This window comes from Anopheles coluzzii, chromosome 3, assembly GCF_943734685.1.
Source record: "Anopheles coluzzii chromosome 3, AcolN3, whole genome shotgun sequence".
NCBI lineage: Eukaryota > Metazoa > Arthropoda > Insecta > Diptera > Culicidae > Anopheles > Anopheles coluzzii.
This window is the reverse complement of record NC_064671.1, coordinates 85,635,488-85,662,593: the sequence shown is the minus strand read 5'-3', so window position 1 is coordinate 85,662,593 and position 27,106 is coordinate 85,635,488. Positions and strand designations below refer to the sequence as shown.

At 45.6% G+C, this 27,106-nt stretch overlaps 4 protein-coding genes across 7 annotated transcripts in view; 2 read left to right on the top strand and 2 right to left on the bottom strand.

The window, feature by feature from the left end:
- LOC120957828 (protein argonaute-2) overlaps positions 1 to 785 on the bottom strand; it is a 38,451-nt gene extending 37,666 nt beyond the window's left edge. For both annotated transcript variants that reach the window (XM_049608893.1, XM_040380210.2), the window contains exon 1: positions 567 to 785. The gene's annotated coding sequence lies outside the window, so the exon portion shown is untranslated. The remainder of the gene's footprint in view (positions 1 to 566) is intronic.
- Positions 786 to 3,870: 3,085 nt separating this feature from the next.
- On the bottom strand, positions 3,871 to 22,480 carry LOC120957829 (pantothenate kinase 3). 3 transcript variants are annotated; one of them, XM_040380214.2, is made up of 6 exons: positions 21,584 to 22,480; positions 8,203 to 8,941; positions 6,400 to 6,871; positions 6,002 to 6,301; positions 5,796 to 5,931; positions 3,871 to 5,726 (listed from the first exon to the last, which is right to left on the bottom strand). In XM_040380214.2, the coding sequence occupies exons 2-6, from the start codon at positions 8,861 to 8,863 to the stop codon at positions 5,535 to 5,537; spliced, it is 1,761 nt and encodes a 586-aa protein (XP_040236148.2). In that variant the 5' UTR covers positions 8,864 to 8,941; positions 21,584 to 22,480; the 3' UTR covers positions 3,871 to 5,534. The 3 variants fall into 3 exon arrangements, with proteins under 3 accessions (XP_040236148.2, XP_040236147.2, XP_040236150.1); XM_040380213.2 differs by lacking the exon at positions 21,584 to 22,480 and adding an exon at positions 17,580 to 18,123; XM_040380216.2 differs by lacking the exon at positions 8,203 to 8,941.
- A 212-nt stretch (positions 22,481 to 22,692) lies between these two features.
- On the top strand, positions 22,693 to 24,043 carry LOC120957830 (uncharacterized). The gene is made up of 4 exons (XM_040380218.2): positions 22,693 to 22,951; positions 23,025 to 23,148; positions 23,225 to 23,798; positions 23,862 to 24,043. The coding sequence occupies exons 1-4, from the start codon at positions 22,846 to 22,848 to the stop codon at positions 23,970 to 23,972; spliced, it is 915 nt and encodes a 304-aa protein (XP_040236152.2). The 5' UTR covers positions 22,693 to 22,845; the 3' UTR covers positions 23,973 to 24,043.
- Positions 24,044 to 24,145: 102 nt separating this feature from the next.
- LOC120957831 (ribonuclease P protein subunit p29) lies at positions 24,146 to 25,219 on the top strand. The gene is made up of 4 exons (XM_040380219.2): positions 24,146 to 24,250; positions 24,318 to 24,630; positions 24,714 to 24,859; positions 24,935 to 25,219. Exons 1-4 carry the CDS (start codon positions 24,244 to 24,246, stop codon positions 25,069 to 25,071), a joined length of 603 nt encoding a protein of 200 aa, XP_040236153.2. The 5' UTR covers positions 24,146 to 24,243; the 3' UTR covers positions 25,072 to 25,219.
- The last annotated feature ends 1,887 nt before the right edge of the window (positions 25,220 to 27,106 follow it).

Sequence of the window (27,106 nt, the reverse complement as noted above, 5' to 3'; positions counted from 1 at the left end):
AGCCGCGTGGTGGACGTGGATCCGATGGGGAATCGCCGAACAACACATATATTCACCATGGGGGCAACAAACTGAAAGAACCTTCACGCGTTTGGGGATCGAGACGTCGTCGTCGTCATCGGCTTCATGCGCCCCGGCACACCAAACTGCACACAAATGCATCCCAAAGCGCAACGTGCATGCGAAAGATGTGCGAAAAGATGTGCACGCGTAATACAAAAGGAAAAACGCAGCAAGCAACGAGCGATGGACGATCACATATGCAAAACGAAAGTACCAACACACACAAAAAGGTCGCACAAGATCCCGCGAAACACAACACACACACACAAATAGAGAGGGGGAAAGAACGCGAACTGCACCAGCAGCATGCCGGTACGATATGGGAGGAGGCTGACGGGACGGGTTACAGCTCCTCATTCCTCTCTTTTGCTCGTTCAAATTCAACCCCAACAATGCAACAACACCGATGGGGTGATCATAAAGGAGGGAGGGGGGGGGATCTGACTCGCGCGGGAAATGGCCTTCGGGGCACAAAAACAATCGACAACGGAGGCGATACATACACACTCTACCAACGTTGCGCTGGATGCAGTTTGGCGTACGTGCGAAAACGCAACGCGCCGCGCCGCTCGCCGACTGATGACGCAGTTGGTGCACGAATCCGAGAAACGGTCACAAAAATATCCCACCCCAAAGCGCGCCCGCAACACAGCACCACACTAAGCAGCACACACGCGTACCGGCGACGGCAACCGAACAACGGCGAATGATGAGCGGCGATATCTCCCGGTCCCGGTCCGGGGGCATGACGTTCGGGCCGTGGTTGTTGATTCGCGCTCACGCGTCCACCCGTGAGACGAGACGATTCTGCACGAGCCCTTCCCCTTCCCTTCCCTCCCCTTCCCGCGCCACCAACAAGCGGAGCGGTGCTTTAAGTGAGAGAGTGCGAGCCATTCTCTCTCTCTCTGAGTTGGGCTCACCAACCCTCCACCAAAACCGGCAAGACGCAATGCAACATAAAAAAAGAAAAACAACCCCTCCTCGATGTTCCACCAACCACCCACCTAACAACCCCCCCCCCCCCCCACCCCTTATCTCTCTCTGTGTTCTCTTCTTTCGCACCCCATTTTCGCACGGGAGGGTTTTTTGGTGCTTGTTGCTTTTATGTTGCTTTTCGTGATCGCGGTTGTTGTTGTTGTTGTTGTGGGGTTTGATTGCTTGAATGCTGCGCGCGGTTGTTGCTGGATGCTTCCTCATCACAATGGGAAAATGCAACAAGTACTGCAGATGATTTGAGTTGACCGTTGGCTTCTGCTGGCAATGGCTGAAAACAGCAATGAGAGTTATTTTAGCATTTTATTACATTGACGCTGTGCGACTGAAAGAGGGGGGGGGGGGGGGGGGGGAGGGGGGATGAAAGAGAATGTTTTGTTGGAAATGTTTAAGTTAGGTGTTTTTGTGTGTGTGTGTGTGTATAAGAAGATATTGTGGAAGTGGGGAACGAATAATTTTATCTAAATCGAATATAATTTATATTTATTATATTTATTTTAATATAATTTATGACTGCACTGTTTCATTTTAAATGTTTAATTACATTTTCTCTTTCTACTTCTATTGCCAACTTTTTAAACACTTATATTTCACTCTACTCTATTAGTATCATCATATTGCATACCTTTAAGTCGAGAGCATACTGTTTCCAGTGATTTCGCCTGAAGGTATACTCAGAGCCCCTGAAGGTATGCAAACTAAGGTATTTGCCTGATGTTATGCAACGTTATTAAATAAGCTTTTTAAGGATTTTTTAGTAAAGGAATTAAAAACTACAGATACAAAATGATCAATAAAAAACGGTTCCAAACCGCATTTGAGCCTACAATCGGGCGCATGAAATTATTTAACAATTTCGATTACAGGGTTTTTTTGGAGTTCTCATAGCTGTGGGACATATTATTGAGTCGTTCATACGTGAAATGAACTTCATGTTACAGGAATTGGACTCTATGGCACCCTTGTTGGACAAATCTAATAGGAATTTCCAAGGAGCCTGTCCAAAAAGCGTATCATAATCCATTTTCCAACTTATGAAATTCACTTCCAATAGGAGTCAAGGAAATGTCCGACAACTATGAGTAGCCCTGGAAACCCCTGTAAGGGTTTATCCATTAATTACGTTACACTGCTGCGGCCCTTGTTAGGAAAGGGAGGATAACCGGGGCTCCACAAGTCGCAGGCTAGCGTTCCTCTCCGTTTGTTTTTGTGTGGAAAATTTGACAGTACGGTACGCTACACGAGCCCGTTAGGTGTGGAGAGCATTTATCATATGCCACTGTAATTTATCGCTTATTTATCGCAAATTAAATTCAATTGTTACTTAATTTTGTATTCGCAACATAAAATCTGGACTTTTACACAGTGAGACGCATCAAAACTAAACAATATTTGACGGTACGGCTGATTTTCTATTATGACCTTTGACTCGAGATACGGTAATTCTTGGACGACTTCAAAAGTGTGTTCACCTATCCGTACGTTCTCTTAATATATACTTTTGCTTTGCAGTAAACGACCTCCAAAAACATAATAAAATCCAACTATGAACCTAAAATTAGGAAATTCTATAACTTTTTAATCTGTTTAAATTAAAAGCTTGAAGAGCTGGACAGCTGGAAGATTCGGAACCAAAAAAAAAAAAATAGGATATCGTAATTAATGGATGACCCCTGTCAAGCCTCTTTTTGGGTCATCGGCAACGGTACGGATGGTGTTATAGCTCCATAGAGTATGATTTTATTCGTATTCGAATTTAATAGTTTGTGCTTATTCTTACAAAATCTGCAAGGAAAAATCGCGCACGACGATGAGATGAAATCATTTCCCAAATTATAACCCATCAATTTACAACCATGCTTCCTACAATATCCCCTAAATTGAATACAATTCAATACAATTTAATTCTAAATTCCTACGATGAAAGCAACAAGAACGTCCATCATATGTATATGAAGACCTTACATGAAACCTGGAAGAAAATAGTACTATCAGATATTAATAAGATTAACTTACCTGTCATACTCTCTTTCTATTCTTTTGGTGTACGTATGAAATTCTTCTTACTTACTTACTTATCCGGCGCTACAACCGCTTTGCGGTCTTGGCCTGCCTTCGTCTGCCAGTCCGTTATCCCGGCCTTAATGGCGGACACCTCCACGCTATCTTGCCACCTCAGTTTGGGACTACTATGCCTCCTCTGTCCTTGTGGACGGCCTAAAAAGACTTTACGGGCTGGGTCGTCCGTTTCCATGCGTACAACATGGCCAGCCCACCGGAGCCTGGCGAGCTTAATACGCTGTACGACAGTGAGGTCGCCGTACATCTCGTATAGCTCGTCATTATATCGGCTCCTCCATTGTCCTTCCACACATACGGGGCCAAGTATCCTTCTGAGCATCTTCCTCTCGAACGCGGCTAAGAGGGCTTCGTCAGATTTGGACAGTGTCCATGTCTCAGAGGCGTATGTGAGTATTGGAACTATATAGGTACTATATAGTCCTAGCTTCGTCCGTCGCGACAGGTGCTTTGAGGTGAACTGATTTTTCAGGCTGTAGAATGAGCGGTTGGCAGTCAGCATCCTTGCGCGCAACTCAGCTTCCATACTGTTGTCGTTGCTGGAATTCTTCAAAAACTGTATAATTCCGTTGATTATAACAGTGATTTTTGCTCACTGGATTTGCAAATTTATCCTGCATTGATCGCATCTTCTTATCAAATCTTCACAACAACCTAAAAATAAAACAAAAATCATAATGAACGTTTCGGCACTGTTTTGTGCAAAGCAATCAAACCATCAAACGAACCAAAGTCTTCTTGTGTGCGCTGTATATATGTATATATTCCATTTGGTTTTTATTAACTGTATAAAGCAATAGTGGAAAATTGTTTAGCAGTGATCGAACGTGATCAAAGCTGTCTTTTGCTTTTCTATGTTTAAAGTGATTTCAACATCCCGTTGCTGTCTGCCTCCGTCACGTATGACCCCCTTTCCTTGTTGTCACCTGCATGCCGCACTTTTAATCCATTCCGCTTGTGCTTAAACGCGCGCTAAACCTTTTGCCTCTATCAGCTTCTCTCTCTCTCTCTACCGCTATACCACTGTTAACACCATTTTGCTAGTGTTTTTCACTCCATTCATTCCTTCGGTTCGGCATGGGCGGATGATGCTGCAACATTTGAGGCGCGCGTGTTAGGCGTATGAAGAGATTGAGCTGCCCACCGCTATGCGCAACTTCCTCCCTTATTTTGATACCTTCGTTTTTTTTGTAGTATTTGTAAGATTGAGTGTTTGTGTGTAAAAATTAGCAGAGCTAGTGATTGGCCATTGGATTGAATTTCGATTTTCCGTTTTAAAACACTTCACCTCGCACTTCTTGCGCAGTCTGAGGAGACAGGATCAAACAAAATCCCTACATTTTAGCGTCGCTTTCGGGTTTAACCGTCTTCGGTTTTTCATATGAACCAGAATGGGATACACGGTCGAGTTTTGAACTCAAAAAAAGACAGTTGCCAATCGTTTGCCCTCAACGCGCTTGCTTCTTACTAACAATCTAAAATAAAATTAATAATAATAACCATAAAACTAATAATAATAATAATTAATAACATCTACCCATTACTACTCCTACCGATCTGCCGAACACGCGATGATCTCGCGCGATCACTGCAAATGAGCACCTGTTATTCCCCCACCAATGCCGCTCATTTTCTCTTTCTCTCGTTTTATAGCCCACAGCGACTTAACATTGTCTTAAACTTACACTTAGCTTCCTCAACCCGGTGCAAAGTGTCACTGCCTTACGCGCCTACTACCTTAGCTAGTACTTATCCTGGTTCCGTTGTTTTGTGTGTGTGTGTGTTTGCCACGTGCTGCTGCCTGCCTGCAGTAAAGAGCTTCCGCCTGTGCGCTCCCTGTGTCTAATGAATCTCACTCGTTGTAAATATGTTGAATAAGTTTCGTCGAAAGATCGTCATGGGCCGCGCGCCTTGCCTATCAATGTGTGCCGGACCAGCGGGGATACGGCGACATGATTTGGCAAAGTTAAATTACGTTACGCTATGATTGGACTGACGGCAAAAGGGGCTGATTGTTTGCGAAGGGGGGTTTTTATGCTCATCGCTTAACTAATTTTCGCAAGAGTGAATGTGTTTTTCCTTATTTTCTGTTCGCTACTCCGCTGTTAGGTCACACCTAGAACCTTACGAGAGAGCGAGTGAGCTGATTTTGCCTAATCTTTTTGCAGGTTAGAATGATGAAAATGAATCAATTCAGAAGCTTCAAAAGCTATCACTCAATTGTGTAGAAGATCTCTCTCGCGCTCTCTCTCTCTCTCTTTTTACAAGAACTAGATCAAAACGAACAAGCTAATTTAGCGCGTAGTAAAACAACCACGAGAGAAAGGCATCTCTGCCGGCCCTGTTCTCTCGCGTCTTCCCACTCCCATCACTGTTTCGTTACCTTCCTATCTACTAGTCTAAGTAAGTAAATCACCGACTTGTGCGTGCAGCTCACCGTTGAACTGCAAAAGGCACCCGACTGCACCGAAGTAGCCCTCGTGCTCGAGGAACAGCGCTTTGAGCGTCCCCTTCGACCAGTAGTCCATCGCGTACGCGAGCAGCTTCATCGATATTGGGTTCACGCGCAGAAAGTTGCCCACAAACACCACCTGGAAATGGATCAGCATTGCAGTTAATGTGCAAAAAAAGCCTTTTTCGAAGCGCTTGTCACACCCTACCTTCTCGATCTTCTCGTTGCTTGCGCACATGCGCGCGATCGAACCAATGTTGTTGGTGATCGTCACGAGGATGGCGTGGGCCAGATCTTCCTTGCTGACGCTTTGCCGCCTTTCCTGCAGATGCATCTGTCCGAAGCTGCAACGGAGACACGGGGAGAGTTTTAATACGTTCCCAAACGCACGGGCGATTGCACGATCGCACTTACCTTGACGCGACCAGCTCGCCGGGCAGCCCGAACCGCTCGTAATCGCCGCCGTAAATGTCTTTCACTAGCTTGTCCACCTTCTTATGATCGCCCTTCGTCGCTAGCTGTATTGCTTCCTCGAACGTTTCACAGCCGGTGAGCAGACAGCACAGGCCCAGGAATGTACCACCGCCGAGGCTCGTGCCGGAGATGCGCTTGTAGTTGTCCGGGCCGCGCACCGCCAGCACCGAGACGCCCGACCCGACGTTCACCAGTATAAACGGGTACGGTTGGCTAAAGTCGAACTTTTTCTTCGTACTACTGCAGGAAGGACAAATGAAAGCAAAGAAAAAAGCAGACGCAAAGGTTAATATGCTACTTCTTGCCATCAAACAAAACAAAAAAGAATCCTCGCTTACCTAATTTCGTTGGCGTTCTCCCAAAAGTAGCACTCACATTTGTTGTGCGTTTCCGTGAAGAGGATGCCCTTGATCAGCGCATCCAGCTCGTCGAACTTGGCCAGCTTCATGTTGACGTGCTGCCGGAAGTCTTCCTCGAACTTGAACGCACCGCCACCGGTCGCGCAGACGGTCGTTACCAGCTGGGCCATGCCCTTCGATTTGGCGAGCTTCAGGAAGCTGAGCATCTCCGACGTTGGGAAGCGGATGAAGTGGAGCGAGCCGCGCCGGCCGCGTATCACCACGTCGTCCATCTGCAGGTGGCTGTCCCGGTGGCCGGTCTTGCCGTAGGCCGAGTTTTTCGTCAGGTAACGCCGAATGTTGCGCAGGATGCGTGCCTCCTGATCCAGCTCGCCCGGCGTGATGTCCTTCGGCTCGAAGTACACCAGCTTTGTGAGGGTGCCGCCAATGTCCATGCCGAACCAGGGCATCGCTGTTGGAGAAAGAAGTAGAAGAAGAAGAAGAAGAAGAAGAAGAAGAAGAAGAAGAAGAAGAAGAAGAAATACGAGAAATTATTAGTAAAACAATTGAAACAAATGGACGAGATAACGGTGCAAACTGAAGCAAACGGAATAATCAAACGATCGATCATCAACGACTACCCAAACATTTTTGTAGGGATTTTGGACCTCATCACACACATACACACAGAGCTTATCGCTGACCCAGGCAACATGCCTTCTCGCCTCAATCGCACTCGGTGTTAAGGTCATTTTTGAGGTTCGATCGCATTCAACTCGAAGTGCCTGAGCTGATCAACTCGTCCAGCTGACCTCTGAGCGCATGCTACCGCGATCACGTGCTCGTGCTGGTGATCCTCGTTCGCGCTGCTTGCCGTAGACTCGCAGACCCGCAGAGCCGACGAAATCCGATCGATTTGAATCGGTTGATTAGATTATCGAAACGGCCAGTGAAAACGCTATAGCCTATAGCGCACGCGGCTAGCAAACGTCACCCCTTATCAGCAAGTTGCCGAAGAAAGGTCCAAACTTCAAACTCCATAAACTGCTCAACCCGCTTGCCCGGAGAGCTCCAACACGCTCTCTAAAGTCATTATCAAGGACTCTGGGCTGCATATGCATGCATTGCATACTTATCAGCAGCGACTAGGCGGCGTGAGCTAGGCGCGCACACACGATACACCAGCATCGAGAACCGGACAGCGCCTTTGAAACATCCGGAACACGGAGAACCGGTTTTGATTCACGTGTGTGTCATTGGGAGTGTCTCGGGGTGATTTGGAGCACACGAGGCGAGGATCTGCTAAATCTGTGATCTTGTGTGAAAGAATCCGGTGGCGGTGGTGGGGTTTTTCACGTGAATAACGCTTTGACGGAAGATGTTGGAGGGAAAAAGAAAGTGCTACTGCTGGAACGTGGCAGAGTTTGTTGATAGTTTGCAGAGGAGCAAGATGCCGAATGATTGATTTATTATTGATTGTTGGTAGGTCGGAATGGTAAAAATGGGAGAAAGTTTATGTCTGTTGGTGTCTTTTTTTCAAAATACTTTACATTGTAATGGAAAGCAAGCCGATCGGTAGTGCTCAATAAACAAAGAAGTTGAAAAGCGCATCTTTAAGAATATGAAAGTCCAACTTAGGAAGCATGAAGAAGCAATAAGAGGAAGGAATAATACAAATCTTAAGAAACAAGCAACAACACGAACGAAACTATGCAAAAAACAACCAAAAGATGGATACAACACTCTCATCCAGATGGGTAAAGTAGAATAGAAAAAAAAATGCAATTATGAAACGATGCTTACACACTGGCCCCTCAATGGAATGTTCCGACGATTCCGAACGACTTTCGTCGGTCCACCGCGTGTCGGTGTTGGCTTTGTTGTTGCTGCTGCTGCTGCTGCTGCCGTTGCTTTTGCTGCTCCGTGCGCTGGGTCGGGCCCCTTTCGCTTCCGCCGTTGCCGACTTGCGGGCGGTTCGTCGCTTGATGCGGCGTTGTTTGCGCTGCTGCTGGCTTCCACCACTGTTCGCCGACGACAGGCTGGACAGTATGGAGGTAATGGACCCGGCCGAGGAATGTGACGAGTTGGCGGTGGCGGTACGCTGCAGATCCCGACCCGTGCGGCGACGGGACTGTTGCGGTGAGGGTGTTGCCGCCGCCGTCCGACGGCGATGTTGCTGCACCGGGGAGGAGGACACTTTGGGGCTGGTCGTGGGGCTGCTGCTACCACTGGCGCCGCTTTCGGTGGACGACATTTTGCGCCGGTACGATGGTTTGCGCACGAGCGGACGGTGATAGTGGGAGGCGACCGAGTGGGTCGCGTACTGATGATGATGCCGGTGCGTGCCGTTGGGCGTGACGTGGACGCTCGGCACGACGGTACCGTACAGGATCCAGCGCGATATGGCACTAGAGAGCTGCGGGCCGAGCGGCGGCTGACTGCTGCTGCTGTCCAGCGCGTCCATGCGTGTGTGCGTCCATTGCTCGAGGGCTCGCTCCTGGCGCAGCCGGATGCCCCGCTCGATGTACGCGTTCAGCGCCACCTGTCGGTTTTGGGGTTTGGGTTAAAAGTGTTACTCGCGGGATGGATGGAAGAAGAGGGGAAGAAGATGAAACCAGTCAACATTGCTTGGCCGTGCGTCGGTGTGAGTAGTTTCGATGTGTTTCTTTCCGCTTCGAACAGCTAGCAGTAGCAGCAGTTACTAATACGCGATGTCTGCGAACTCTTATCGTTCACTAAGCCACATGTGGCTAGTGGCGCCCTCTTGCGCATCAATCTATTGCCTAAACCTCATTCTGCACGATTCTACCACATTCGCGATTCGATGTAGCAACCGAAATCAAGCTGTGAGCTTACAGTAGGTGTTGTTGCTACCTCTAACCGTTGCTGTGGATCAACTAAAACAACGCCAGGCGTAATCAATGAATCACTGCGCACTCGTAACACACCAAAAACCCCCCCTTCTGGCGGTCCACTTTTATCTCGACCTTGGTCATGCTGTTGCGCCTTTTGCATTGTGCAAAGGGTTGTTTTTTTGGTTTGCGTTTATCAACGCTATCGCAATGTTCTGATTACTTTTAACCCTAATTACGACTCCCGCACAAAAAAGGAGCAATGAGTGGTGGATCTTATCATCAAAAAAAGGCTGATTTGCAAAAAATGATCCCTATTGGCACGCGGGTCAGTGTAGTAACGACGATAATGTGATCGAGACACACACAGACACACATAAAGGCGTCCCAAGAGCGTCCAATCCCAGACGGGTCAATGGACAATCTGTTCCGCGTCCACACGAGTTGCGTCATTTGCAAACGAATTATTTAGCAATTAGCGTGATGTTTCATCAAACAACATCACACTCTCTCACCAGAGATGATGATGATGATGGTCATGGTGTAGTGCAAAAAAGGTGGGCCATATTGAGACCATAAAAAACCCTCCTTCCCGCATATGACCACTTTGGGACTGGTGAAGAAGCCTTCGGGGTTTTTTTGTGTTTACGAAATCAATTGACATGACCAGGCATTTGGTCAAGGTTGGGAAAGCACTGGTTTGCACAGGTGTGTATAGGTGGTGGGTGGCTTTATGGGGGGGATACTCTTTGGTTAAAGAAGACTATAACAACAAAAGCAGACACAATTATTGACCATTTTGATGTTTTTATCGCGATGCGTTACTGTTGTTCGGGTCGGGCGTAAAAGGTAACAGTGCTAAGTGCATCGAAAACACATTGATGTGCACACGCTGCAGCCTCGTTTGCTATTGCAGTGTGTAGTGTTTTTGCTTCAGAAAATACTTTCAGAAAAAGGAGCGTTTCATGATTTTTCAGTGAGAAATTGATGCTTGCCAATTGAAATGACGTCATAGATACACACAAAGCGATAAGCTAAACTATGCGCTTTGGGGCTTTATCGATTTTTTCAGCCTGTAAAAGTATAAACAATTCCATGATTCATGGTAGGCTCGTTCAGGTGTGTTTATGATTTATGATTAAACTCCTTCAGTAGAACACACATATTTTGAAAGATTAAAAAAGGAGTTTGAAATTATATGAATCTCCTAAATTTCTGGAAGGAATCGGCAGGAGATGTATGTATGTTCAAAAAATGAAACATTCGTATATCTTCAAGGATTAACCAACTTAGCAAATCTTGCCCATACCCGCTAATAAGAAGGCAATGTGTGTAAACTGTCGCATTCAAACTCAATTCATTTATAACGAGATCTTCAAGATCTTCTTCAAGAATATGTTATGTCCTCCTAAACACTTCCAGGTACAGCTTAACTATCGAGGTTTGGAGGGGATTGTCAACCAGTAGTAGATTGTTCCGTTGTTTTCTACTTTGATTTATCGCTTATTTCAGACATTTTCACCCTTTCTTGCTGTGATAGATACTATAAAGATCACTTAGGATTACTAAAGATCTTCTGAGATTCATGCGTCTCTAGCGATTCCACTTGGACGTCCCGTGAATATCAACATCTGAGATTTAGATTTATTGTTTCACTGTAAAAATTCATCCAGATTTCTTGAATCAATATCAGAGTTACCTATCGCTAGTATATTCCATTCCATTTCTTACAAATTTTGTGCATAAATAAGGACTAAAATTCTTCCTTAGAAACACAAAAGAAACACTTGTGACCTCAACGCAGAAACAAAGATCGTCAGTGATCATATGCCGTGATCTTTTCCTTTTCGTATTTATCATGCAAAAACATCCTGAACTCCGTCAAAACATTATGACGCACTACCCCGCCATCAGCCCACGGCTTGTTTGAGGAGTTTCTCATGAAACAACAGGCACGGCAGACGTTGTTTTATCACTACTAAACGACAGCCACGAGCCTCATAATTCCGGTTAGAAGTGGTTGGTTGCCTTTTTTGCGTGTGCTTTGCTACGTCGTACCGATTTGTTTACCAATTTTGTGCGATCAAAGAGCTATCTCGTCTCGAGCATGGGGGGAGTGTTAATATTATCCATAGCCCGGCGGCATCGATGAGACAAGGGCCCGCGGGAAAAATGGCTGCTGGCGAAAAAATGACGCAAATGGACTCTCGCGTGCAACCCTCCCGCAGCAAATGAACAGGGAAGGTGGATTTTTTGTGTGTGTTTTGTGTTACAAGCGTCAGAGCGGAGGAAATAATTACCGATGGAAAGATACGCGAGGAGAACGACGTGTACAGGAAGTGGCCATTCTCTTCACCGAGAGGCCGCGATCATTTCCGTGTAAGCTACCACCTGCTGCAGCAAAAAAACACACACACAATGTCCGCCCTGCAAACGGCTTTTTTGCAAATGTGTGATTTTAAGCACACACAACAACAATGCCCCTAAAGGTTCTACCAGAAATTGAGTAGAACTCAGCATGGCTTTGCTAGGCGACTTGCAACAAACGCTTGAGGTTGAGTTGGGCAAGCTTAACGACAAAAAGGGACGTGCACTTCTACCCCTTTATTTTACATTATGCGAGGTCAACCACTGTGTGGACAAATGGAAATCAGTCGCGAGTTCAAGTCGCGATGCCCGCGCGCTTTCATTGACGGTGTGCTTCAGTAAAACACGGCTGCCAGGGAGCGATGGCAACACCTTGCCAAGCAGCTCATCATCAATATTCTGAGATGGGGGTTGGACGGCTTAACTTTCTCACCTCTTGTCGCAAGACTCGCGTATAAAGGAGGTCACAGGCTTACGTATTTTGCGTGTGCCGTCTTGTTGTGCCCGTGTGTGAATGTGGCGATGTTTTACATTTTATCAACTTATCGGTACAGTGGAATCAAGCGACAAATGGAGAGCATTTTTAATGAAAAGTATATAAAACTTTCCAGAATGTTTAAGTGCCAACATCACATCGATTACAGCACACTGTTTGGTTAGTAAACTGCGGAGCTAACTCTTGGAGAGCGGTCAGTTCTTCAATGAACCATATTATTCTGATGTTTATTCTTTATTTTTATAGAGACTTTGAGCCGATTGGCATCATTCGTCTCTTATTAGTCTCATGTCGTTTGACTCTTGCAATATTTGTTCTTCAAAAGATCTTCAACAAACTGTAGTATGAAAGGATTTCCAATGAAACATTGCGGAAATATTAAATTTAAATACTTTCAGGACGGACGGAACCAGAGGACGCAAGATACAAACAAAATTCTTTTATCAGGCATAGTTTACATTCCAAACTTTCAAGTCCAAAAATCAAGTCCAACGTCCGTTTGTTTGTTGAGACCTATCTAAACCTGTTTTCAAACAAAGATGCTCAAAAGCGATTTTAATCTTAATCTCGTAAGAACATACAAATGGAGTCTTACAAGCTGTATGACTAGCGTGCTTGCATGTAGTGGATGCATGCTTGCATGTAGTGGATATGGTAGTGACTCCGGACGATCCAATCCACTATTTAATCCTGGATAACTAAACACTTCTAGCACACGAACGTTTCTATAGTAGCTTAGGTCAATAAATCAATTGTAACTGATAGGATCGTCATTAATATTATGACATTATTCCATCAAGAATCAAGGAAAGTATACCAAGTGTCTCAGATGAAGTGAAAAACCATAACCTCTTCCGAGGAGTCTGTTCTACTAAAGTTAATGCCATCCTTAATGATCTTTTGTTCCAATTTGGAGTCTTGGAACCAAACTGATAGCAAAATGTGCAATAGATTAAGAATTTAAAAAAAAAAACTTAATCATACATAACTCATCAAGCAAATGATGCTAAGGAAATGAACATGGAAGACCGCACCACTGCTAAAAATACACTCTGATTCCGACAACCTTTGGACGTCTTGTGGTTGTACTCGTAATTCCAAATTAATAGTCAACCGTTCTAAAATCCCATTCCCTGTTCATCTACGTTCCAATCAAAACAATAGTACGTACACCAAACACATTAATATTGGTCCCTCTAATAATCCAACAAAACCATCTCCTCTTAGATGAAGCCTGTACATGACATGCCCGGTAATTATAGAACACAAACTTTCTCTCTCTTCCACTTCCAATCGCAGATGGAACTTTCCAGTTCAACCAGTATGTCTGTCTGTCTTCATGGCGGTTGACCCCCTCCGCGACTTGGCCCCGCATCAAAAACAATCAGGGTCACGTAAGAAAATGAAATTAAACCACTACCACAACATCACCACCAACCCGCGGGTTTCGCTAATGATTGGCAAACGGTTGGCGCTGAGTGTCGGTCTCGGGCGGCAAGCCTTCACCGCGGGCCCATTAAAAAAAGCCCTCCCAACCCCACCAAAGCCAGGCATTGTCCGGCAAAAGGCAAGAGGCAAACAAAACCGATGGTGGCGCGACTTAACCCCCACACACACGCGCGGGCACACATATACTCGCAGAGACATGCACTGATGATAACCTTCGCCGAAGAGAGTCACACATCAGAGCCGGCACACCACCGTCGTTGTGGCCCGCGGGTGTGTTCGTTTTTTCGCGTCTGGATTCGATGCGATGGAATCGGGCATGAATTGGCAAATCGTTACGGAGCGTCGCCGGGAGCCGATATGAACGAGAAACGCCGCAAGTGTGTGTGTGGCGGGGTTTGTTGTTTTTATGAGCAAACATGAAGTAAAAAGCTTCCAACAAACTCTCTTGCAACCGACCAACTGACCAGCCAAAGCGTCTATCAATCGCAAGTGGTGGTTGCCGTGTAGCTTCTAGGCTTTTTTGATTGCAGTAAATCTTACCAATCAGCCTCTTTCATCGACAGTGTTTTGTCCAGTGCGCAAGTTAAGGCACCGACAAGGTAGTGAGTTACTGTGCTATGCTTTGTCGCTTTGTCGAGGCTGGGTGTATATGGCGCAAAATGGACATGGTAAAAATTGAACTGCGGTTGAAACTTTTTTTCGTTTATTAAAACGGAAAGACGCAAAGGATTTTAAACAAAAGTTTCGACAAAAATAATCTTTTATTACCAAAAATTTATGTTATCAATTAAAGTTTAATAAGAATTTGATAAAGACCTGTTAAACTATCTTTGTGCCAAACATTGATACCTTTGGGGTAAAGTAGACACCAACAAACATGAAATGTCAGAACAACGGTGAAATTTGAACTATCACCATAAAAATCTTACTATTGACGGTGTTAAAATTGTTTACCTTATGTATCATTTGTGTCATATTTTCCCTAATTTATTATTCTTAAATGTAGATTTCTTAATCTCTTTACATTGACTTTCACAATACTAGCCATGATAGGAGCAAGAAAGCTGCAATTTGGGCTGTGTTTCCAATTTCTCTGTTTGAAAAGAGTAATAAATACATTTTGAAACATCGATGACAATATATTTGCTAGTTTGCCGTATGGTTTTGTATGGAGTGTGGGCATAATTTCAGCCGCCTACTGTCAAACTCCAGACAAAATAAAAAAAAACAACTGGCTAGCATCGTGCAATCCTCTAATATCAGATTGCTGAATAAGGTTCTTTGATAAATTATACAAAAATTTAATACAAAATACCTACAACATCGTTGTAAATCCTGGACTAATGAACCATGGTAGTTCATGGTACTGAACTCACAGTTAATTAGACATTGAGTGCGTTTTACCGGTGTAACATTGTCGGTAGTGTGGCCACTTTGCCCCCTAATACTCGCAAAACATAAAGAGTGTTGTTAGAGACAACAAAACACCTTCCAAGACGTAGTAGTAGAGCATATACACAGCCCCCTTGAACAAGCGGGGGGTCGCCACCACAGGTTCTACTTGACCGTTGGCCGATAAATGTGTTTTGCCGAAGCGCCAAACTACCTCGTCGCAATTGATGTTTGTGAGGTACACATGCACACACACACACACAAGCAAGAAAGATGCAATCTTATTGCGTATCTTAATCTTATCTCCCCCGGTGGAGTGGAGAGATTGTGCTGGTGCTGGCTTATATTTGGAAGACGAGAAGTCATCCTTCCTACAGTACGAAGGTACGCGTCGGAATGAATTATTGGTTTGGGAAGGTTAAACAAAGGTTGCGAACTTTGAACCGCCATAGCCATTAACTTACGGTAAAATAATAATCTTGAAATGATGTCTAATTCTAAAAAGCCTAAGACATGCTAGACATTCTAGACATCAATAAACCAAAGCGATATTCTTCAAAACAGATTTCCAAAAGGAAGATCATTATTTTGATTTCTTGAATCATCTCCAGATGGGTCGTTGTGGACGTTGTTTACAGGTTTCGCTAAGAATAGCTCTTCCGTTCTTAACTCCCTTCAAGAACAAGAACCCGTATCCAGCAGCCGGTGGGGGCAAGGCAAACATCTGCCAGAATCCGGTTTTGAGGCATTCGATTTATCAATCGGCTAGACTAGAAAATAGCAACAAATCTCTCCCAAAGTCGCAACCTTCCTCCAAACCACCTTGGGTATGAATATGGGTGCCTACGACACGGAACTATGGTTGAGAGAACCGTGTTCGAGATCATACGATCATCGCATCCTGTTCCTGCCGCAACTCGCGATAACACTTCTTGGCTCGCTTGGTTGCACGAAGACGGTTGCACGATCACGCACATTTAAAAGGAAAAAATGCACTTCAAAGTTAAGCCTCATGTGCAGCGGCGCACCCTCCAAGGCCCGCTGCTGGGCAAGTGTCGAGAGAACTAGAGTAATGAACTGAACTTTGCACCGGTCTCATGACACGCGACATTGACGGTGCGTGTGTGTGTGTGTGTGTGTTTGTGCGCGTGTCATGGCTCCCACCCCGTCCATTTCCATCCATCATAATCACGGACCGAAAAGGCCACACCGACACACTTCCGGTTTTCGGCCGTTGTTACGGCGACTTTTGTTGCAGACTTCATTTCACCGTGTGTCCACCAATCTCGGATAAGCGAACTGTCCCCGATCCCCACCCCTATCTCTGTATCAATTCGTTCGCTGATGACGATTTTTGCGCGCTGACCTACAAAACTCCTGAGGAGACCCTCTGTGTGTGGCTTAAGCGGCTATAACGTCACGCCGAAGGTGTGTCTCAGGAATGTGCCGGCACGATCGCCAAAGGTCTCCTCTCTTACTTATCGTACCACCACCACGGGGTTTGTCACCAGTTGTTACTTCACCACTACACAGCGGGGCGTTTGGAACATTCGCGTGCAGTTTTACACGCTCCAGTTCGTTCGTTGTTGCTGTCTGTGTGTGTTTGGATTGCCGCACGGCCTTTGAACAGCGAAAGTGCAACATACCGCACTATTCCCCAGGTACGTGTCGTGTCTTGTGTCTTTGGATGATCGCAGCTTGACCGCACAAAGAGAAAACACCCGTCGTGGAAGGTTCATCGGTGAGAGAATGGCTTTAAAGTGAGGTGGGCATCATCATTACCCGAAGAAAGGTAAGACGCATAACAACAAGGAAGCGAAGTCGGGCGACCACCCGAAAGATCCCACACTCTCGCAAAAGAGACAGACACACGGGCCCGCAATTGCTGAGCATTCCGCACGCACGCCCGGGCACACTCTAATGCGGCGTTCGTGGTGGCGCTAAAACCACCACTCCTTCCCCCATATACCAAGACAGGCAGCAGTTGTGCGTTGTGGTTGCAGAAAAAGTACCGCCAAAATCGGTTACACAATAGTTTGCTGTGCTGATGTGCGGTGGTGGTCGAACCGAAGCGTACGCCACGCAACAACATCGAGTTCCACCTGAGAGGAGATTCCATGGGTATATGCGCTCCACCTCTCCGTAGTGGTAGAGTACCTTTGCCGTGATCTTCAAACCATGGCGTGATCGGCAAGCGTGGCCGAGAGTGTTAACAGACACAACCAGCGTGCCTGCTGTCCACCACTCCCCCCTGAAGATTATTTAAACATGAAGTTGGGGGCAGAGGCATCGGGGTAGCAACACACCAGTTTCGCGATCTCTACCCCATGTGAGTGATGATCGCACGGCAACTTCGCCAAGTGTCCACACACATTTTTCGCAACCCTGCACATTAGATACTGCTTCTGCTTCAATCGTGTCGTTGTGGTTTGGAGAGATGAGGTCTATCCTCGCGCGTTGGTAATAGAACATCCGATTGGCAGGCCACGTTTCCTGCGATACTACTACTGCTGCTGCTGCTGCTACTGTTATCACGAACGAAACACACACGGCACACCGCACGGCAGGGCATGCAAAGCATGGTCGGGAGCTCTTCTCAATTGAACTGCTTGATTGACACCTACGGTGAAACTGTGAGAAATTCCTGCCGCACCGCACGAAACAGTACTCTGGCTGCTGCTGCCGCCGTCACTACCGAGACTTCCCGCTTTTTTGCGAAGCGGACAGAGGATGACCTCGGAAGGAACAGGAACAGACACACACACACACACAAGCATACACTAACGGTTTCTTTCGGCGACGACTTCTTTCTCTCACGAAACTCGAACACGGGGTTGTTAGAACCGCGAATTTCACCAAACTTTGCGCGCTTGTTGTATCATTCGCTGGACGACTTTACCACTTGCCAGAAATCAAAAAACCGCACAAACACGTCACAGGAGCAGCTCGTTGATGCGAACGTGGAGTGGCGCGTGATCATCCGATCTCTATCGCCTGATACACCCCTTCACCAGCAGCACACGGCGTTGCATAGGGCGCTAGTTTCGCGGACCGTTTTGCAAAAACAGCGTTTGACCGACGTTATGGGCTGGGTGCGCGCGTCAAGAGCGTCGTGTGGGAGAACCGCGACCGTCCAGTGGTTAAAAGATACTGAGACACGCCGCTCGGCTCTGCGCTGGTTCGTACGAGCGGGATTCTCTTCTTTCCACCGCGGCGCTCTTTCGAGCGCTGCGCTGCGCTGAGCGCGCTGAGACTTGTGGAGAAGAGTGTACAGCGCCGATTGCGCGCTAAGCGGCTTGTACACTAAGCGGACGCAAAGTGGTTCATTCCCATGCCGACCGTTCATCCATCGCGGTGGCGGTACGAATGCACTTCGGTGCGTGACTTTTATTCCCAGTGGTAACGCTTCGTGGACACTAGTAACACAAATGTTGTTGAGAAACGCTTCGATTTTTGCAATGAATGTGTGCAAAATGCTTTCTATTTTTATTACCATAATATTTTCAACCGCTGCCGCTAATTTTTTGCGTTAAGTCATTAATTTTTGGACACGTTATCATAATTTTTTGTCTCTAAGGCATAGATTTTTAACTGTTTTGAATGCGTTGCTTAGTTGTCAATACTTTTTTTGTCAATTTAAGTCAAAATTTGAAATTACATATTTTTTTTAAATAAATAGTATTAAAAAATAACGCTTATAGGACCTATTACATTACCGGAATCATTCCAGAATTCATCTTTCGTTGACCCGATTTGATAGAAAAATCTGCCTCGCTAATGTAATAACACCCTCGAAATTACGAAACGGAATTTTATGTGAAATTCATCTTACTATTTAAAATGATATTTCTTTGCCGAAGGAGTTGTTTTATGGAGACTCTTGGAGATCTGTTTTATGTGTATCTTTCCCAAAAAAACACGGTTTTACTCCTTGACAGTGGAATTCTTCGTCTTGAAAGATTCTACATTGGTCTAGACCAGGGGTCTCCAAACTTTTCAGTTCGCGGGCCGCATTGCTAAACAATCAACCTTGTTGAGGGCCATTTTAACGCTATCTTTAGAATGAGTGGAAGTTCAAATCTCGTTTTAATAAGAAAATACTATTGAAATATATCAAATTTCTGCAGCTTTCTTTTATGGAATCTCAATTTTCATCTTTCAGAAGTAAAAAAAATAATCTGTTAGAAAAGAAAGCTATTTAATTTAACCTTAACCCAGCCCTCGCGGGCCGCATTAAAGGCGCTTGAGGGCCACATGCGGCCCGCGGGCCGTAGTTTGGAGACCCCTGGTCTAGACCAGTGGTCGGCAATCTTTGTAACCGAAAGAGCGAAATTTACAAAAATGTTCGTAGAGTTTCACGGGAAGAGTTCAAATTGTAAAATCGATAACAAAAATGTGTGAAAGCGCTCTGAAATATGTGAACGATTAAGAGCTGCATGCGGCTCGCGAGAAGTACTTTGCCGATCGCTGGTCTAGACCAATTCATTTTTCCTGGCGAGGTAAAAGCTGTCAAACGGCGTATTCGTATTCGACGTAGCAGTTCGATTCTAAATGCCCCAATGTAATAGGGCCTTATTACGTCAATTTTGTAAAATTAATGTAAAGAACTTTTCTTAGCAAAGAGCTAAAGGCATAAACAATGAGAATTGACTAAATCGTCTTAGTTTTTTTTTCACAAGAAAACAATGTAATTACAGACATATACCTTTGGAATGAATCATACTTTCTGCTAGAATAAATATTCAAGCTTAACAGGCACAAATAGATGCATTAGAATCAACCATTAATGGGTACTGACAAACAATGGTGATTGAGAGCTTAAATTCAGTATTACACTAATTCTCGCTGATTCCACATTGACTTATACACAAGCTTCTTATATTAAATATAAATACATTACTTTTTATACAGAAAAATAGTTTAATTTGCCAATCGTGTAGTGTTGTTCAAATATTTCAATAAGCTATATGTTTACTGAAAAAATATTCTCGCAGGAATGTGATTACCGATTAATGCCAAAAATATCATAATACAGCTTGATTTGAAATAGTTGAACTCAAATACCCTAATGTAGTTTTTCACTTCCACACTACCTCGGCTTAATCTAGAGTAAATGCGCCTTAACAACTTAACATTATGCTCATCGTAATTGTTTTCTAAGAGGCTACTGGAGCCGATTGGCCCCTAAAAATTTTGGCAAATACATGAATAATATTTTCCATCAGACAATTCCGTTATTATAATCTTCTAAACGCCATATGACACAAATACTCTTGATCAGGTTGCTCATCCCTGGCAGAGTGAAGCGCCTGAATAGAGCTGCCCAAAGTATTTGCTCAGGGGCGAGTAATGATCAGCACTTATTATCTCGCCGAAACAATGCTCATTCATTCGTGCTAGCCAGCCAAGAAACATTCCACTCTTTTTCAAAAACAAAAACATTTCCATCGACAGCCGGTTTGCTGATAAAAGGTTTCATATACCTTAAATCTATATTTTGCGCTTATTGAACTTTTTCATGTAATAAACAATAGGTATAATAAATTAGTGAACATATTTGACGTGGATAATCTTTTGCTTCATTATCCAGCAAAGGCACATTTTATTGCGCTCGAGGGTTCATGCCCCGTCCTGTACAAAGAATGATCTAAACTCATTAAATCATCACAAATTAATAAGCTCACACCTTAGATTGACGACCCGATAAAATGCGATAAAGTAGCACAACAATGGGGGGGAGAGCAAAGCATATGACGAATGCATTAAGCAAAGATTGAAAGATGATAATTATTCTCTAATGTGCTCGTGCCCTTCCACCACCACGCGGGTGCAAGCTTCACAGAGCTCTCTGGCCGCGCGGCCATTGCTTTTCGCTCGCTTTTTGCACTCAACAATGAAGCTTCCCGCGCCCACGAAGTTGGCAAACACCCGCGAGAGCACGCCCCGGGAGGGTGTGCGTATCGTTCTGTGCAGGCCAAGCAAGATAACCAACCTGGTGATAACAACAAAACACTGTGGGGATGGCTTAAGAGAGGGGAAACCAGCAGCTTCCTCTCGTTCCGCTGAGGGGAGTAGGCAAGAGTGGTGTACGGGACACTTACTTCATAAGTGGATGTAATTTATGATTTTAGCTTATCAGCGAGGCCGGGGAAACGAGGGAAACTGGAACGAGAGCGGACTTATATTTCGCATCATTCCAGTACATTCGCTGCCCGTAATCTGTGCAATAGCTGGTTCGCAATACAGCCACACGAATTGTGCTATCCACAATCGGTTGGCTGCTTTCTGAGCCGAGTGGGTAGGATTGAGCCTAGGATTTTTGCCACGTGCCAATAACGCGGTTCGAGGGAAGCGAGGGAAGCATTTGCAAAAGACAGATCATCAATTATTCTTCCCGCCCTTCCCGCCGTAGCGTCGACGGTGTCTGTCGTGCTTTTCGTTATTTGCCCGCTGCAACGGCGGGTCGGCATTGTCAGTCGCAGTGGAAAAAAGCAATTAACACGACCGGCTGACCCCAATATTCTGTGCAAATGCCCGCTCTGTGCACACGACCGATCATCAAAAGGTTGGCATGAAACAAGAAACGAAGGAAAATGAATCCAATTGCAAAGAGCGGACTTTCACTTACCTTTGCGTATTACGGACGAGCTTCCTGCCGACTCACTGCTGGCCATGGCTGATGTGTTTCCAATACTGTCCTTTGGGCGGATGTGTTCTAGGTCACAGCGCGATCGGCAACAATTGGCTCGGGATTTTTTTGGGACGCTTTTGCAAATCAAATAATGCCCACGCACATTATCCACTGCAGGTCGGTCTGCGGACGGTCTGTTGTGCAAAATACTTTCCGTTGCGTGATTGGATTGAGAATAGTTTAGGAGTGTTCTCGAAAACACGCGCTCGCTTGACGCTTCTCGCTACTTTAAATCTGCTTCGATTCGCCGCTCCGCGGATTTACGTTTTGCTTCAAGCGAGGCTAATCGAGAGTCCCAAGCAACGGTGTCTGCTTTCTTGCCACTGATTGCCACAGCACTTTACCGCCAGACACATTAAGCAGTACGGTAAACACAGGTAAACAAACCCTTTGCTGCAACCGTGTCCAACGTATCACAAGACTGGCGAGCGACTGGGAGAAAGTTTCACCGTGTGCCGTGTGATGTGCCCCTTTCGGCCGTGCCGTGGACGCCACGATGGGGGGATTTTGCTCCCTGCTTGTTTTTTTTCCTCCAGTCATAAAACGGGTAATTTTCTTCGTTCTGCCACCGTGTTCACCGCGCGCGACTGCAGCACTCTTGATGACTGGCTGTCCACCTCTCCCCGGCCGGGAAAGTGGTCGGTAGCAGCGGCTACGGGCTGACGGTTTTGTGTCCGCGCCACTCTCTAGGCTGGCCCACTGGACCGAGAATTCGTCTCGCTGGAGCGCACAGTTCTTCAGTCTTCTTCGCCTCTTGCTCGCAACACGTAACACATTTTCTAAAATGCACAGGCTTTAGAACTGTTTAGCCGTGTTTCTGTATGTATTTTGCAACAGCAGCAATGATTGTTGTGACAGGCTGGCTGTCACGCTGCGTCTACGCTGGTGGGTTGAACGGTTGAAGCCGCGTTATCACAGGGTGGCTGGAAGATAATGAAATTAAATCAAATTTTGTGGTTTATTCGTGAATTTTAAGGTCAATAATAATTATTCTAAGCTATTTTAATAATTTTTCAATCTAATAAATGGAATATAAGTATTAGAAAGATAATAAAGTTATCAAAACATGGAGCAACCGGTTTAGAACCGTTTCGAGGCATGTTTGAACCGGTTGAGGAACGGAAATTCAACAAAGCGGTTTCATCCCTCGGCACGGTACACTTTGCTGTTGTTGTTTTGCACCGGCTGCACGCATCAGGATGGCAGAAAACGAAAATACTTGCAAGCAAATGGATATTGCTGTACAGCGCCACCGGAAGATGTTGCATTACGTGACCAAGAAGTGTGTTCCCCTGCTCGAGAGCAGTAAGTATGAAAAGGGGAACTTCCTTCTATATAAACTTCCTTGTATGCTGCCACCTTTTTGCCTGTCCCGTAGAGCTGAAAGAGGCGGACGAGAAGTCGTCGGAATGGAAGGAACGAGCACTGAAAGCGGAAGGAAAGGTGGCACTACTCGAGCGGCAACTGGAGGAAAAGGCTGCCCAGTCACAACACTACAAAAAGTTCGCTTTTCCCCCCGATAGAACCTTCAACAAGTCGTGCTGCCATTATCAACCGATTGCTTCCGTTCCGTTGCAGATTGTACGAAGGTCAGTACCAGGTGATGATGAAGATCGGCACCGTGATGGGTGAGATCGTGTGGAAATCGTTCAAGAGCCACTCGAACGTGAAGGTATTGGTGCAGGCACAAGACCCGATGCTGAAGTACTGTGCCCTAGCGAAGGGCATCATCGATTCGTTTCTGCTCGCCTACGGTACCAGCCTGCCGCCGCTCCATTCGCTCGAGCACGTGTTCGTCGTATCGCTGCTCGGATCGATCACGAACTTGGCCGCGTTCGTGGAAGGGCGTGCGTTCCTCGCCCAGCAGGAGCTGGTGGTGGAGTTGCTGAAGCGGATGGTGCTCGATCAGGACCGCTGGAGCTATCCGCACTTTCGCTTCATCAAGCGCATGGTGCTCACGTTCGCGTACAACATGTCGCTCGAGGATCCGGTCGCGTTCGTTATGCTGGGCGAGGAGAGGCTCGTCAACAGTGTGCTGCGCTGCCTGAGCATGCACGATCCGACCGATGTGGTGGCAGCGGCGGTGGCCATTATCTATCGCTTGCTGAGCGTAACGGTGGAGGCAGGAATACCGTCATCGCTGTCGGAGAAGGTAGGAACGTAGTAAAACTATTTAGTGAGAAGTTTTATGCTTAAGCTTCGTTTTGAATTCCAGATCCCGTGGGCCATGATCAAAACGATGAAGGATTCAACGGACGAGCAGCTGGGAGAGATTGCGACCAGCCTGCTCGGCGTGATGGAAGTGTCGGAAGGCAAAGGATTTTAGAGCAATGATTGAAAATCCTGTTTTGTACTGAAATAAATCATGGAATGGAGTAGAATTGTTGTATAAAAAAAAGCTTACATCATAATTAAGGTTTGAATCGTGTTATTTTAACCGAACGTGTCCGTTAATACTGGTCGCATTTTCTGTGTGTGCGTGACAGCTGAACTGGCTATTTGCTTACAGCGGTACAACCGGTACCAACCGGCGAAACGTCAAACTTTGTAAACAAACCATCCCAAAACAAACTAGACCGTCCGCACGTGCGTCCACGATGGCTGGTAAAGCGCTGTAAAATCATCGTTTATTGCGTGTAAATGCTAACAGAACCTTTCCCTCCACCTTTAGATCCTTCCTCGTTCCTGGAAAAGCTGGTCGCTCCACGCTACCGGCATGAAATACTGGAGATTGCCAACAGCAGTGTGGACCTTGGGGACAAGCACGTCATCTTGAAGAAGAACAAAGCGAACGCGGGGAAGCTTACGAAAAAGAAACTTTCGCGCAGGGAAATCAAAGAGCTTGGCCTGTACACCTTACCGCACGATACGATTACGTACCGAGATGGGTTGAAGCTACACCGCATGTGGCTCGGCTATTACGATACCTTCTTCCCGCCGGGAGAATGTCCGGATGTGACCGAGGCGAGATACAACACGATTGTGTATGTACCGGAATGGGGGAATGTTTTTAGTGCTATAAGGGCATATTGATCAGTGTTTTCTTTTTCTCTCTGTCTCTCTGTAGAGCAAGCTTACTGAAGGCGGATTATCATGGAGCCAAAATTCACATCGTTCGATCGAAACAGCCCAGCGTGGTCGGCATGAAGGGCATCGTGGTACTGGACACGAAAGGAACCTTCAAGATGATTTCGAAAGACAACAAACTGCGAAGTGAGTAGTAACCCGTTCAAATAGCTGATGGTGTCTCGTATTCTGCTTTATCTAATTCGCTTTTTGCTCTTTTAGCAATCCCGAAAAATGATTCCCAGTTCGAGGTTTTCCTACAAGATAAGGTGATAACGATTTTCGGCAAACATCTCAACGCGCGACCCGCCGAACGGTCGGTGAAAAAGATGAAAACGTTCGCCTTTCCCGATCTGTAGAGGGAAGTGGAGTTAGGTTTAGAAAGCGGAAGCCATTGTGTGATACAAATTAACGTTCAATCGAATGTGTGCACTAATATGCATCATCAGCTGGTACAATGAGTATAGAAATGAAAAGATTGTTAAATAAAACCATGATTATGGAGAAGCTTCGAAATGCTGCCAAGTACGACAAGTACGAATATCGGAAACGTGCTGTCTTTTGAAATTAATCTTACATTAACCACAGGTGAGTGAAATAAATATACAATACAATCTGAAGACTGGTAATTATCATATCATTTAGAAATAATCGTTTAAAATCACTAAATTTCATCTAATTGCTGTTGGATTTCTATCCTGCAATTCCTGTTGGATTTTGTTGATGTCGGATCAGTTAAAGGTAGCTTTCGCTAGAGTCCAGCAGATGGCGCACTGGTTATGATATTTTTGAATTTTGCTTTGCTCAAGCGGTTGGACGTTTGGTTTGAATTAATTTTTTTAATGCGTATTATCATTTCAAATTTTAGCCTTACTTGTTCAATTTTGATTCTTCAATTGTGTTAGTTATAAATAAAATTAACTCAAGCGCATATGAATAATTATTTCTTTTTTTTTTTCGACATTCTTCTCCCAAATTGTACTCGTCGTATACTCGTCAGTACAATTTGATCATTTTTCTTGTTCGTTTTTGCTAGAACTGGATTTTCTGAAAATAATTATAAGTTTATCATTCTCTGCTACATAATTAAGTTTATTTTAAGTGAAGTTTGCATATTGTTACTTTTCATGATAATGAGAAGCTATCGTTATTAAACAAATAATTTTTTTTTTTATATTAATTCCAACTACTAGGATCTATATCCAAAAACGAACATCCGAAAAAGAGACACATTTTATCTGAATAACAACACAATAAATACCAAACACATGGATCAATCGTACCAAAACAAAAACCTATATCTGACATTGCGAAAACTACGCATTTCCTTTGTGGCATTTAAACACATCATTGCTACGTTCTTGCCAAGCTGAATGTGGGACGGTAGTCTCCCCTATGATGTGTCACCATTTTCCTCGCCCGCAACGCATCGCTCACAATCCATCCGCACACCAGGGCCCAGCTAATGGTCATCTTCTGTGCCGCTTCAGCAAAGACCACCCAGGTACGATGGTGCACGCTCCGAGATCAACGGTCCCTCCCGGAGACAGCGGCAGCAAGGCGGCTCAGGTAATGGCGCCGGCTCCGTATGATTCGATTGTGAATCCATTTTCCACGAAACGAAACAGCCCGCCGCATCGCATCGCTATCGTGTGTTCGATCGGCCACACGGGTCGGTGTACGGTGGTTCCGCGCCCGGGCGACGAAATTGAGTTATGCTTGGGCATTAAAATTTTATCCTTCATCTTCCGTTTAGAAAATTGAAAAGGGGATTTGCCACTTTGAAGTAGTGAGCAATTTGCTCGCACCACACACACACTGGCGCGGGAGTGGTGGTGTGAGGCTTTTAGTGGTACTTCCGAGTGGGCACGAGCGAGCGAGCGAGTGCTCGATGGCTCGACGGGAAGTCATCATCGCCCCGGACACACGTATAAATCCCAGGTATCGCAATCAAACGGTGCCAGGATGTGCCATCGATTAGGAAAGCAGCCAAACAGCAGCGTAGTGTCACCCGTGTCCCTGTCCCTGGAGTCCTGGATGGGTCTGACACATCGTTCTGCCCGTCATGCCCCTTTCCGAGCATGTCGGGAATGGCTGTGTCTCGTGTCCTTTTGCTTGTCGCCATTTCCTCCAGGGCTATTTACCGTACCAAGGTTTTGGACACACACACACAGGTCCCTCTGTCGTACGCGTCGGTGGATAATGTAAAGCCGTTATTATTATTTTGGATCATCCCTTTGAAGGCTGGCACCCCCCGTTTTGGACGACTACTTCAAAGGGAGAAAACATTGTATCCTCGGCAAAGGACTGAAGCTTCGGTTTTGGGGATGCGTTGATGAAGTGAGTGCGTTCAGCACGTTCCCGCTTGGTTGCTTTTTACCACAGCAAGGGACC